This window comes from Dipodomys spectabilis, unplaced genomic scaffold, assembly GCF_019054845.1.
Source record: "Dipodomys spectabilis isolate Male_0828 unplaced genomic scaffold, ASM1905484v1 ptg000039l, whole genome shotgun sequence".
Taxonomy (NCBI): Eukaryota; Metazoa; Chordata; class Mammalia; order Rodentia; family Heteromyidae; genus Dipodomys; species Dipodomys spectabilis.
Window position 1 is genome coordinate 6,378,799 of NW_024870716.1, and position 14,831 is coordinate 6,393,629.

The 14,831-nt window shown below is 43.7% G+C and overlaps 1 protein-coding gene across 3 annotated transcripts in view; it reads left to right on the top strand.

Annotated features, from left to right (window-relative positions):
• Positions 1–11,251: 11,251 nt before the first annotated feature.
• Yaf2 (YY1 associated factor 2) overlaps positions 11,252–14,831 on the top strand; it is an 88,660-nt gene continuing 85,080 nt past the window's right edge. The window contains exons 1-2 of one of the 3 annotated variants that reach the window (XM_042677657.1): positions 11,252–11,422; positions 11,811–11,936. In XM_042677657.1, the coding sequence (XP_042533591.1) occupies positions 11,397–11,422; positions 11,811–11,936 (152 nt within the window). In that variant the 5' untranslated portion in view covers positions 11,252–11,396. Of the gene's footprint in view, positions 11,423–11,810; positions 11,937–14,831 lie in introns of those variants that run through there. The other 2 variants (XM_042677659.1, XM_042677658.1) reach the window with 2 other exon arrangements.

Sequence of the window (14,831 nt, forward strand, 5' to 3'; positions counted from 1 at the left end):
TGCCAGGATTTGAATCCAAGAAATCTGGGTATAGATAACACCCAAACCACTAGGTTTTGCTCATTGCATGTGTTAGTTACTTTCCTATCACTGTGAAAGAATACCTGACATGAAGAACTGAAAAAGAGGTAAGATTTCTTTTGCTCATGGCCAGAGTTCAGCTACAACCTGAGTTGCATTATGGCAGCAGGAGTATGTGTAGGAGGAGCTTCTTCACCTCATGGCAGATAGGAAGCAGAGATTTCTCTGTCTGCGGGGGTGGGGGTGGGGGGAGGGATCAGGGATAAGATACCTCAAAGTCACCCCTGTGAGCTACATACCTAAGTAGGCCTCACCTCCTACTGTTCCAAGAACCTCCCAAAATAGCTATTTGCAAGACCAAGAATTCAGCAAAATGAGCTTTTGGGAGACATTTTATATTCAAATTGTAATATTGCCAAAATGTATCCCTATTAAGAAAGATTTAATGTACATAACCAGAGAAATGTCAATTAATATATAATGTGTTAAAAGAGCTCAGCACAAGTGGCTCCTAGTTACTCAGAAGGCTGAACTCTGAAGATCAAGAGTCAAAGCCAGTCCAGGCAGGAAAGTTTGTGAGATTCTTATTTCCAATTAACCACTAGAAAACCCACAGTTGGAGCTAAAAATACTCAGGGAAAGCATAAGTCCCAGGACTGGCACAACACTCAGCTACTTAAGAAGCTGAGTTCTGAGGATTACAATTTAAAGCCAGCCCAGGGGAAAAAGTCTGTAAGAACCTGATCTCTAATAACCAGCAAAAAGGGGAAGTAGAGCTGGGGCTTAAGTAGTAGAACACTTGCCTTGGGCAAAAAGATTTCAAGGACAGTGACTAACCCTGAGTTCAAGCACTATATCTTTATCTATGGAGATATATACACACATATGCTTTTATATATATAAATACACATATATACACATATACATGTGTGCATATGCTTGTACACAGATATACATATATGTGCATGTCATATGTATGTAATTATATAAATGGATATTAGTTGAGTATATAGCTTACATGCTAAGACAATATGTTTGCTTCTTGAACATGATATATTACTGGTAATAAAATGCCTTGAATGGGCTATGTGTTTGCTGCAAGACATTCATGTAGAAATCTCTATAGAGTTTTATTCATATTACTGCAAAACATTAGTTCCATCATTTCCTTATATAGATATTTAGGACAACAGATTGCAATTTCTCATAAATACCATCTTGAATGGTTCTGTCTCTGGGAAATATTGCTTTCCTATTGAGATATTTGATATTGCAGCTGTGTTTGTGCTATTTATTGGCAGAGATATTTTATTTTATTTTTCACATTTCTGGGTCAAACTTATTCATATAAGAATGTTTAAAATATCTTTGACCTTACTACTGGTTCTTAGTGTAGCTACAATATATATGTCATACTGGGAGCTTATGAAGTCCCTTAATAAATGACTAACACTGCTATTCTTAAAACTAGAGTTAAAACACTATTTTTCATAATAAATACACCATTAACTCCTTTGGCTATGTGGGCTGTGCACATTCAGTGCTACTTCTGTTTTTTTGTTTTTTGTAGGACTTGAACTCAGGGCCTGGGGGCTATAGCTGAGCTTCTTTGTGCTCAAGGCTAGCACTCTACCATTTGAGCCACAGCACCACTTCTGGCATTTTCTGAGTAGTTTATTGGAAATAAGAGTCTCATGGACTTTCCTGTCCTGTCTGGCTCTGCACTGTGATCTCAACCTCCTAAGTAGCTAGGGTTACAGGTGTGAGCCACCAACGCCTGGCATCCTGCACTTTTTTAATATCTAAAATGTAGGTTTGCAAGGGTCTGCAGTTAGTGATATCTTATAACTGTGAAGACAAAGAATTTTTCATTTTGAGATTCTCATTTTTAGGGATACTGAACTTAAAGCTTTGAACCTCTCAACAATTGATCAAACAATACTATATTAAATACCCTTATATACTGAGTAAGTTTTTCATTGGATTTTCTCCATTGGCATCCTATAAGGTCTACAGGAATAGACATAAAAATATTCCTAGGACATGTATTGAACACTTCAAATGTTATAATAAGTGTTAGTAGAATTAAAATGTGAGTGTAGTTGAGGAGATGGGAGGGAAGGGATGGTAGGGGAAAAACAAAGGAGGAAGCAACAATGCTTGATAAGAAATGTACTCATTACCTTGCTCATGTAACTGTAACCCCTCTGTACAGTATTTTCACAATAATAAACTTAGTTAAAAAAAAAAAAGAAATAAAATGTAACTATAAAGAAAATGCAAATCCAAGCATGTAGTTCACAACTGTAATCTCAGCTACTTGGGAGACAGAGATCAGGAGGAACTTGGTTTCAGTCTAGCCAGGGCAAAAAAGTTAGTAAGCATTTACCTCAATATATAAGGGCTGGCTGGTGGCTCATTCCTGTAATCCTAGCTACTCAGGAGGCTGAGATCTGAGGTTTGAGGTTCAAAGCCAGCCCAGGCAGGAAAATCTGTGAGACTATTATCTCCAATTAACCACCAGAATTCCAGAAGTGGTGCTGTGACTCAAAGTGCTAGAGTGCTAAACTTGAGCAAAACAGGCCCAGGCCCTGAGTTCAAGCCTTACAACCAAAAAACAAAAATTAAAAATAAGCCAAAGGTAGTGTTGTACAACTGTAATCCTGCTTATGTGAGAGGCATAGGTAGAAAGATCATGGTTTGAGAATGACCTGGACACAGACAAGACTCTATCTGGAAAATAACTAAAGCAAAAGAGAACTGGGTGACATTTCTCAAGTGGTAGAGTACCTGCTTAGCAAGCTTGAGGCACTGAGATCAAACTGTACAAAATCAGAGATGAACATAGATGAGAAAGGAGGATAAGAAACTTAAGGATAAGCTGGGCGCTGGTGGCTCACGCCTGTAATCCTAGCTACTCAGGAGGCTGAGATCTGAGGATCGCGGTTCAAAGCCAGCCCGGGCAGGAGAGACCGTGACACTCCTATCTCCAATAAACCACCAGAAAAAACCGGAAGTGGCGCTGTAGCTCAAGTGGTAGAGCGCTGGCCTTGAGCTGAAGAGCTGAAGGACACCCAGGCCCAGAGTTCAAGCCCCACGGCCGACCAAAAAAAAAAAAAGAAACTTAAGGATAAGATAATCAAGTCAAAGTGTAAAATAGATACCAAGAAAAACTAGAAAAAAGTTCAGTTAAAAAGGCAATATATGCAGAAAATATAAGAAAAAATATAATAGGAAAATTTATCATAAAATGATGACAATAAGGAAGACTAAAATACCACTTTGAGCAAGACCAGGAAGTAAAAAGAGATGGTTGCTGTTTGATCTATTTATTTATTGAAACAAAGTACTGCTATGTAGCCTTGCTGGCTTTCAATTCACGTTCTTCTTGCCTCAGTCTCCTGAGTCCTGAAATTACAGGTATGTGCCATGGCTAGAACATAGTTGTTTGTGCTCTTCTTTTTTCTGGTAGCCAGACTTGAACTCAGAGACTGGGGTTTTTACTCAGCTTACTTGCTAATGACTAGAGCTCTACCACTTGAGCCATGCCTCCAGCCCTGCTTTTTGCTTGAGATGTAGGTAGCCATTTTGGAGATGGAGTATCACAGACTGGATCACAGTATCCTATCATTGCCCCCTAAGTAGCGAGCACTGCAGAAATAAGCCACAGGTGCATGGCACAGAACATCATCAACCAAAGTTCCTGATATGAAAAAAAAAAAAACCCTACCTTTGATAATGATATTTAATACTCAAATAATCATATACAGAAAATACTTGTTTGGGAGTGTGGAGGGATGGCCCTGTTGGTAGAGTGCAGCCAATGAGTGAAAGTGTCAGGTACAGAGTTCAAGTTCCAGCTCGAACCTAAAACAAAAAGGAAAATCTTTTCTCTATCACATAGTAAGCAGATATCCTTTGCATCAAGGAAAAACCATAGCATAGACATCTAGTGCTTTGGAACAAATCTACAATCCCTTCTACTGGTAATTTATATTCTTCTTTGTGTGTGTGTGTGTGTTTCTTGGGGCACTGTCCCCAAGTTGTTTTGTTCAATGCTGGTACCCTACCACTTGAACCACACCTCCACTTCTGGATTTTTGGTGGAAATTGAAGGTAGTCTCACAGATTCATCCTGCCCAGGCTGGCTTTGAACTGGGATCTTCAGATCTCAACCTTCTGAATAGCTGAATGGCTCGCTCCAATTGTGAGCCACCAGCACCAGATTATCTTCTTTTGATACAAGCTCCTGCCTTGATATTTAGCCCTGGGTAGAAACTAAGTGCTTAGATAAGATATGATACCAAGTAACTTTTTCTGTCTTTTTCTTTTTGGAATGGGTGTTAGCTGCAGCAATCTAAAAGGCTGTATGTAGAAAAGGCATATGTTACTAGGCATAAACAGAAATGGAAGAGAAGTAATTGCATGAAGATTTCATCAACAATGACTCTTCCTTTCCATCAACCCACATCTATTGCCCTCCAAGGAATTCCTTTCAACTGACTGGCTGAATAGGAAAAAATCTCAGGGCTAGTTTACAAGTGATTTTGCATAATATCTGACACTAATTAGACATGGAAGGATGCATAATTACAGTTCCAATGAGATGTGGCCCCAAAGGGCAGTAGAAGGAAATTCTCCTAAGGACAAAAATTTAGAATAATTTGATTGTCTATATTGTCTGGACTGAAACATGGTCAGACACGGATCTACACTGATTCATGGATAGTCACTGATCTTTGAACTACATGACAGGACCTCAGAAAAGATGAGATTAGAAAACTGGTACAAACAAGTATGATGAAGACATATGTGGATAGTCTTTTAGAATGGAAAATAGGAAAATGTTTGTGTTCCATGTGATTTCTTTCACAAGCTTTCAATAATTAGTTGATCAAGCTGAGCACACCTGGAATTGTAGCTACTTGGAAGCAAAGATCAGGAGATTCCTAGTTCAAAGTCAGCCCAGGAAAAAAAATTAGGGAGACCTCATCTCAACTGATAAAAAGCTGGATGTGGTGCTATGCATCAGTCATCTCAAGTACAAACGTATACATAGAAGGATTTGGGTCCAGTTCAGCCCAGAGGCAGCCTGAGAAGCTATTTAAGCAATAGTGAAAGCAAAAAGGTCTGAGGTTATGACTAGAGAGGGAGAATGCCTGCCTAGCAAGCAGAAGACCTTGAATTCAAGCCTCAGTACAACCACAAATACCTACATACATAAGTGATATAAACCATTCAGTCAACAAAGTACTGCCCCACTTCTCATACCAGTCCTGAGGCTTGAACTCAGGATCTGGGAACAAACTCCGAGTTTTTTTGCTTAAGGCTAGCCCTCTACAGATCCATTTTCAGCTGCCTAGGCTGGCTTTAAACTGCAATTCTCAGATCTCAGCCTGAGCAGGTAAGATTACAGGTGTGAGCTATCAGCACCAGGCGCTTGCGCTCTCTCTCTCTCTCTCTCTCTCTCTCTCTCTCTCTCTACACTCACTCTCTCTCTCTCTCTCTCTCTCTCTCGCTACACTCTCTCTCTCTCTCTCTCTCTCTCTCTCTCTCTCTCTCTCTCTCTCTCTCTCTATTAGTTCTACAAAGAGGGTTGAATTCCAGAAGTCAGGTTCTGAGTACAATGTATCTTGTAAGATCAAGCCTCAATGCTACCCTTTGTGTTTTACTCCTGCAATATCATTCTTTTTCCAGCCATCCTAGTGCATTCTTAGTGACCCATGGCCAAAGTACAAGTTGTCCTAAATGGAAGCTGGGCATGCGTTTAGCAGCAGCATTTCCTTCACAAAGTTGTCCATGTGAGCTTGCTACATAGTGTTTTACTCCTGCAATATCATTCTTTCTCCAGCCATCCTAGTGCATTCTTAGTGACCCATGGCCAAAGTACAAGTTGTCCTAAATGGAAGCTGGGCATGCGTTTAGCAGCAGCATTTCCTTCACAAAGTTGTCCATGTGAGCTTGCTACATTACTATTGCTGAGTGGCTTCCTAGCCAACAGTACAAGCCAACATTGCCTCTCCTACTTGGCATGTTTCTTTGGAGGGACAAGCCAGGCACTTGGTGCCTGGCAAACTACCTTGGAAGGGAATCTGGAAGAGATCTTTTCAGTAGAAGAAACCCATTTCTGGATATGAATTTGTCTTCACTGCCCATAATGCTTCTGCTGCCACTGCTGTACATGGGTTCATAAATGCTTTTTTCTTCTTTGTTATATTCTGCACGAAATGGGTTCTGACTAAAGAACTCATTTCACATGAAAGAAATGTAACTCATGACTTTCACCAGTCACATCATATACCTACCTCCAGCATTCTGAAAGAACGCCATACTGTCATGTGTGTGTGTCCTGGGACTTGAACTCAGGAACTAGGCACTGTCCCTTAGATTTTTCCACTCAAGGTTAGTGCTCTACTACTTGAGCCACAGCTCCACTTCCAGCCTTTCACTCATTAACTGGAGACAAAAGGCTCATGGACTTTTTCTTAGGTAGCCAGGAATACAGGTGTGAGCCACTGGTGCCCAAGATATCTTACAAGATGCAGTGTGTGTTTTGAATCAGAGGTCAATATATGGTGCTTTCTTTCCAGTTGCCAGAATAAATCCAGGAATATAGAGATAGAAAACTTACATTTGTCATGATTATATCTCTTTTTACTAAGTTTTTATTTCTATCCCCACACACTGAACTCTGCTTACTTAGAGGTCTTTTTTGTTTTTGGTCCTGGGGCTTGAATTCAAGGTCTGAGCACTGTCCCTGAGCTTTTGCTCAAGGCTAGCACTCTACTACTTGGGCCATAACACCACTTCCAGCTTTTTCTGAGTAGTTTATTGGAGGTAAAAGTCTCATGTACTTTCCTGCCTAGGCTGGCTTCGAAATGCGATCTTCAGATCTCAGCCTCCTGAGTAGCTAGGATTATAGGCATGAGCCATCAGCACCCAGCTTTTACAGGTCTTAATTCGGAAGGATGATATGCTTAGTGAGATCACGAATTTCAATGATTCCACTGCTTTGAAAGATAAAACTACTGCTTGGATATTGAGGGCTGCAGCCATTTCCCTAACCTGTATTTGTCAATTTCTCCTCAGTGCAAAGGGCATACAGCACCAACCTTTTAGGAATACTAAGATAAGCAAATGAAATATAAAACTAAAACAAGGGGCTGGAAAGGTGGCTCAGCGGTAGAGCGCTTGTCTTGCATGCCTCAGGCCCTGGGTTCGATTCCTCAGCACCACATAAGAAAAAAGAAAAAAGCCGGAAGTGGCGCTGTGGCTCAAGTGGTAGAGCGTTAGCCTTGAGCTGAAGAGCTGAGGGACAGTGCCCAGGCCCAGAGTTCAGGCCCCACGACTGGACCCAAAAAAAAAAAAAAAAAAAACAACTAAAACAAATACTTTAAAAAAATCACCTACATTGATTAACTTGTATATGTTGAGTAGAAACTGCTTTGTACAATTAAAGATCATTTAAAAAGTTCAGCGGGGAAGAGGTAGCTCACACCTGTAATCTAGCAACAGAGGCTGAGATCTGAGAATAGGAATTCAAAGTCAGTTTGGGCAGAAAAGTCCATGAGAATCTTATCTCCAATTAACTACCAAAAAGCTGAAAATGGAATTGTGGCTCAAGTGGTAGAGCACCAGCCTCAAGTGGTAAAGCACCTCCTTAAGTGAAAAATCTAAGTGATAGTGCCCTGAGTTCCAGCCCACATACTGGCACACAAAAACAAAATAAAAATAACTAAATAAATTACCTTACATGGCAGCCACACACATAGTATTTCAAAATGTTACTCCTTTCATGCTCTAACCAGTCCTTAATCCATTTACTAAAAACTGAATAATAAGTCCTACCTTGCAATGAAAAACTTGCTCATAAAATACCTACTGGGAAAAAAAATGCCTAAATTTGTGCTTACATTTTGATCCCTATCAGCTTTTGAGGAGCTCAATGAGTTTTTTGTTTGTTTGGTGGTGGTGGCTGTTGTTGGCTGTGGGGCTTGAACTCAGGGCCTGGGCACTATCCCTGAACTTCTTTTGCTCCAGGCTAGTATTCTACCATTTGAGCCACAGTGCTACTTCCAGCTTTTTTCTTTATGTGGTACTGAGGAATCAAAGCCAGGGCTTCATGCATGCTAGGCAAGTGCTCTACCACTGAGCCACAATCCCAGCCCAACTAGGTCTTTTAGAGTACTTGACTTACATTGCTTTTGTTTTTAAAAATACATTGTTGAGGCCAGATGTGGTGACACATAATTGCAAGTCCATTTATTTGGGAGGAAGGAAGATCATGAGTTAGATGCCAGCCTGAGCAATTTAAGAGAGACTTTATTTCAAAATAAAATAAACAAAGGATGGCTAGGTGTCTGCCAACAATCCTAGCTACTCAAAAGGTTAAGACCTGAGGATCATTGTTTGAAGCTAGCCAGAACAGTAAAGTCTGTGTGACTCTTATCTCCAAATAACCACCAAAAGCCAGAACCAGAAGTAGAGCTATGACTTAAGTGGTAGAGCACTAGCCTTGACAGAAAAATCTAAGAAACAGTGCTCAGGCCCTGAGTTCCACCCCCAGTACCAGCATACACGCATGCATACACGCATACACACACGCATACATACACACATGCATACATACACACACACAAATAAAAAGAAAGAAAAAAAGAAAGAAAGGAAGGAAGGAAGGAAGGAAGGAAGGAAGGAAGGAAGGAAGGAGTGTAACTTAGTAGAAGAGTACTTGCCTAACATTTACAATGCCCAGGGTTTGATATCTAGCACCTTGAAGACCAAATCAAGTTGAAATTTAAAAAAAATTGTTGCAATCATGTCTAATTGAGCAAGTTTTTTCTGTTGTTTTGTTTTGTGCCTGTTTGGGGGCTTGAATTCAGGACCCATAGCTTTCTCACTCAAGGGTGGTGCTCTACCTCTTGAACCACTGCTCCACTTCCTGCTTTTTGGTGGTTAATTGGAGGTAAGAATCTCTGACTTTCTTGCTTGGGTTGACTTTGAGCCATGATACCCTGATCTCAGCTTCTACAGTAGCCAAGATTACAGGTGTGAACCATAGGAACTTTTAAAATACTGCAATGTCTTAAATTTGGAAGGAATTGGTGACAGCAATTTTCACTTTTACAAATCAAAAGACAAGTGACTCATTTTACCCACTGCATTACTGAGAGAATCTTTATGTTGTATTGGTTTTCCCTGGTCCCATTCCTGGGTCTCTAAATCCTGATCTGAGATACGAGAAATTTTAACAAAGCCAAGATGGTAAGATAAGTTTAGAATCAGCTGTGCCACAAGGTTAATCAGAAAGCCCTAAGTCCTTTGTCCTTAATGAAGTGTTATACCTGATAAGAACATTTGCGTAGTTTCTTGGGTACTTTATGCTTGTGTGTGAAATGTACATAGTACCTGGCTCACAGGGGTCAAAAAAATGTTAGTTTTAGACTGGGTGTGGTTTCACAAACCTGTGATCTCAGCTCTGGGGTGGCTGAGGCAGTAGGTTCCAGAGTTGAAGGTCAGCCTTGGCTACTTTGGTAGAACCAGTCTCCAAAGAGAAAAACAAAAGGATAAATTTTCATTATTGAGCACACAGCAACATCATATAGATGGCCATTTTGCAGATAAAAAAGATGAGAAACACAAAATTTCCATGGCCTACCAGTTAAGGAATAAGGAGGCAGGTTGGGCCAGTGAACTTCTGTAGCTTTGCCCTTTGTTTTTAAGCTATCTAATTAATCTTTGTACAAGAATGTGAACTTGATGTAAATCCAGAAAGATAGGCAGAAACAGTACATGGAAATATTTTAGAATGTTTTAACAGCTGTGTGCAAGAACTCTCAAGAGAATGGGTGGCGACTACAGTTTTAGGAGTCAGCTTTTCTGATGGTGAGGTAGGGATGGCAGGAATGCCATGCTAAGGAGTCTGGGAGCTCTTAACCTGAGTGACATAAGGTTAACAGTACTTTAATTTTAATCTGGTTGTGGAATACTTAACAGATTGGGAAAGTGAAATTTCAGACACCATTCAGATGGCTTAAAGTGTAGTACAAGATAAAGGCTTTCAAAAAAAAAAAGATAAAGGCTTTCAATATGTGCAATTAATGACACCAGGAGTAAAGTGAGCATTCATCAATCAGCAGCGTTCAGGGCAGCCGTAAATCCTGTGTGTCCGCGCACGCATGCGTGCATGCCTGCATACGCTTGAATTCAGGGCCTCTAGCTGTCACCATTTTTTGGATCAAGGTGGGTGTTCTACCACTTGAGTCACAGCTACACATCTGGCCTCTCGTTGGTTAATTGGAGATAAGGGTCTCAAGACTTTTCTGTTGGGGTGGCTTTGAACTGTTATTCTCTGATCTTGGCCCCCTGAATAGTGAGAATTACAGACACAAGCCAGGGCCCATTCATTCATTCATTCACTCCTTCATTCCTGCAAGACCAGATGAAGCCCAGACAACGTGGAACTCCTCACTCTACTTTAGCTTCCTGAAGGTTAGGATTACACAGGCACATACTCCTACACCCCACCTTGTAACCTCCTTTTAAACATAGTGGCTTCTGAGCTACAGCAGCGCCCAGGGAGGCCAAAACAGCGCATTGTGGGATCGAACGATGGTGGGTAGACTCTTGGCTTCGTTATTTTCTAATCTTGAAACCTACGGACACTCGTCTAACCTCCCTTGGGCTTCTGTTTCATCTCCTTCTAATGAAAGGTGACTAAATTCCTTGGCTCGATGGAGCTCCGGTGTGCGGTGCACAGGACCAGACAGCGTGAGCAGGAATGTAGCAATGGCGCTGGGGAGGGGAGGTTCGCTTTAGTCCGGGCATCCTGTAGTCAGCTGGGGAAAAGGCTCTACCCGGAGCTCGGGACTGGCGGGCGGGCGGGCACAGCACCGGTCCCACCTCAGCCCAGGCTTCGCACCGGATGATGGACGCTTTCTTACCTCAGAAGCTCAGGAGCGACACAACACGGCAAGCGGAAGGTGGCGATGGGAAGCGTGCGGACGAGCGGTGACAAGGCCCGGATAGTGAGCGCGGCCGCACGGCCACCCCCGCCTGCCAGCCTGCCTGCCGGCCCGCCTGCGTGTGAGCGAACTCGCCGCGGGTGCTGGGCCGCGCTGGCCGCGTTTGAAGTCTCCGGCGCGGCCGCTGATTGGCTGGCGCGGGTCACGTGCGCCGGGCAGGAGTTTCCCCGACAGCTGGAGGCTGCGTGGGATCCGGCGGCGGCGCGGCGGCGGCGGCTGCGGCGGCGGCGGCGGCGGCGGCTCCCGAGCTCGGCGGTGCGGCCTTCCCCGCCCCCTCCCGCTCCTCCCGCCCGCTTCCGCCCGGCTTTTTTTATTCCTCGGTATCACAAAACACCGAGCGGCCGCCAAGCCATGGGAGACAAGAAGAGCCCTACCAGGTAACCGCGCCTGGGCCCCGGGGCCCGGACTTTGCCAGGCGCGTTGGGCCCTACGCGCCGGGTTGCAGGCATCCGCCGGGCACCGGGGTTGGGGTGTGTGGGGGGCGACCACGGGGGCGGCGCCGCTGCGGGAGGACGCCGCCGCGCGAGAGGCCGGCCGCGGTCCCCCCACAATGGAGGAGCCGCGATGGCGATGGCGATGGCGGCGGCGGTGTCAGCGCCCGTGCTCTGCCCCCCTCCCGGTGCCCTCCCCGTCCGCGGAGCCGGGGGCGCGGGGCGGGCGGGGGGCGGGCGGGGGGCGGGGCGGGCGCGGCCGCGGGGGGCCCGGGCGCCGGGCGCGGCCTGCTGGTGACCCCGCGCCGCGTCGTGTCCGGGTTGTGTCCTGCAGGCCGAAGCGGCAGCCGAAGCCGTCCTCGGATGAGGGTTACTGGGACTGCAGCGTCTGCACCTTCCGGAACAGCGCCGAGGCCTTCAAGTGCATGATGTGCGATGTGCGGAAGGGCACCTCCACCCGGTGAGTCCCCGGGGCCGGCCCCGTGGCGCCCGCCGTTCACCCCACCTCCCCACACTCCCTCGCTCCCTCCTCCGTCCCCTTCCGGGCCCGGTGACACGCGCGCCCGGCCGTAGCCGGCCCAGCTGAGGCAGGCTGGCAGGCAGGCAGGCAGGCAGGCGGTGGCCCGCGCTAGGAATCCGGTCACATTGATCGCGCGCGACCCCAGCGATGTGTTGCGGTTGAGGGGTCATGGAAGGGGCTTGCGACGTTGGCTACTGCCTGATGAGGATGAATTATGGAAGGAAGGCAATAGCTCCTGAGATTTAATTCCTGCGCCTGCTTCAACGTCCCCTCCCCACCACCCCGGGGCCTGGAAATCCGGGGGCTGGCTGCATTGTTGTAACTAGGGTGCGGGGATCAAGGAAAGACCATGAGATCCGGTGGGGGTGTGCGTGTGCGTGTGTGTGTGTGTGTGTGTGTGTGTGTGTGTGTGTGTGTTTTCCTTCTTTCTTTTTTGGAGCAAAGGATGCAGTTTAGTTTCGATTCCCACCCCCCCACCACCAAAAAAAAAAGTAATCTGATTTTAGAATACCTAATAGATTAAACCCCTTTTTTTAGGTTTCAAACTTATGTTTTCGTTCTAATTCTCTAATGTTTTATAAATAAGGAGTTGGAGGTGAGCCCAGTCCCAGAACTCTTTTTTACTGAAAGTAAAATATCTGGACAGCTTTAGTTTGATTAAATGGCAATCTATGAGACAAATGAGATAAAATGATCCCTGTTATTTGCAGTCTTTATTGTATTGTGAGCTTATCGTATTATAACTGTGTTTTAAAACCCCAGCTTAAATGAATTAAGTGGATTAAAGAAAACCATCGAGAAATTCAGTCAGTGGCATTCTTGATCTGTCATCACGTAGTGACTGAGTTCCTTGTCTTTACAGAAAAGTAGCCTTTGAATTAATGCTGTGATGTGTTGCTTAATAGTTACATAAAGCATTTTGATAACTACATGTTTTAGAACCTAGATTACCACACCCGGCACACTAATAAGTTGCTTTCGAAATAATATTTTGACATGTAAATATTAAGTAAAAGTATCCTGATTTGTGTGTGTGCGCACACGTGTGTGCACGTGCCAGTGCTGGGATTGAACTCAGAGCCCTTGACTTTTAGATCAAGGCTGGCACTCTACCACATGAGCCACACCTCTACTCCCAGTAACTTGACTTTTTTTTAAAAAACCATTTATAGAATTTCATTAAAACTGTATATGGAGAAACAAATCTAAAAACTTGATTTTCCCAGTGAAATTACCTGCTTTTGACATAATTGTCTTTATTGTAATATGGTTTTTTGTATATAAATTTCCACTTACAATGAATAAAATATTGTGAACATTTTTTTGTGATACTCATTAAAAAGCAAACTTGTAAGCTGTGCATTGTAGTGCTTGTCAGTACTTTCAGCACTAGGAAGGCTGAGACAGGGGGATCACAAGTTTGATGTTGAACTTGACGTAGGGGTATTTAGCAAGTTCCAGGCTGGCTAAGTGACCTATCTACGTAGTCTCAAAAAGCAACAAAAAATAATTAAATAATTTTTAAAAGTAAAATAAATAAGTTTTTAAAGTCACTTGGAGGAGAGAAAAGAGAAAATTCTAAGAAAAAAAAAGTTTTTTGTTTTTTTTATGTTTGTCCTGAACTCAGGTCCTGGGGACTATCCCTGAGCTTTTTGTGTTCAAGCCTAGCAATCTATCACCTGAGTCATAGCTCCACTTCTGGCCTTTTGGTGTTTAATTGGAGATAAGAATCTCACAGATTTTCTTCCCTGGGCTGGCTTTGAACCATGATCCTCAGATCTCAGCCTCCTGAGCAGCTAGGTTTACAGGCATGAGCCACCTGCACCCAGCTAAAACTTCCTATTTTTAGATCTATGTTTTAAATTTTGAGATCAGAATATCTTATGTCTCTAATGTTGACTTTGGTTTGGAGCAGGGGTGGTGAACCTTTTTTCTATGGTGGGCCATTTGGGGATTTATCCAAACACTATTCTTGGGCCATAAAAATGATGAATACAGGCAGATGGCCTCAGGTAGACAAGAAGAAACCATCATACACCAAAATGATTTTGGACTGAGGGCCAGAGATTCCCCCAGCTCTGATTTAGAATATATTTGTGTGTCTGTGTTTGTCCTTTGTCCTTTTCAAAATGTTCAATGAGCAGTATTTCAGAACTTTCTTTTTTGGAGGCAGGAACTTTAAAGTGGAGACAGTTAATATCTTAATCTTTGGTACTAATGTTGCCTTTCTTGAAACTATTAGAAAAACAAACTAGAAGAGCCTATATGTTTATTTGCAGGGACAGCAAGGAAGGGGGTAAGCTGGTGTCCTACTCCACAGCCAGTCTTGGGGTTAGAGGAACCCTGAGGAATAGAGTAGGTGGTGGCAGCTCAGAAGAGAAGAAACAGGCTGAATACCTGACACCTGGAAGAAGAAGGATGATAGTGCACAGGGAAGCTGGCCCAGGACCGAGGCTTGAGGCCCACAGGGGGGCCTCTGACATTTATTTTTTTACCAGTACATCTAAGCTCTTGTAGATCTAAGTTTTAGTGGTGGAAACATTACTTGAGGAGGACTCAGAGAAGCATTGTCATTTGGATTGAAACTGAAGAGGCTCTGGGCAACTCACCAGAAGTCTAAGGGACACTCTGTTCCTAAAAGTAAGTTACTACAAACTTCTCAGCTTCTTCCTTCCTCTCTTTGACTTTTCTCTTTTCACTTTGGCTCTAAATTAAGCCTAAGAGCTCTAATTTTTCTGTTGTCTGTGACTTTCCCTGCTGCTTTTGTTAATATTGGGAGTAGAAGCCATGCTCAGCTAGAACAGTGAACAAGGCATTGTCTATAGGGCATTGATG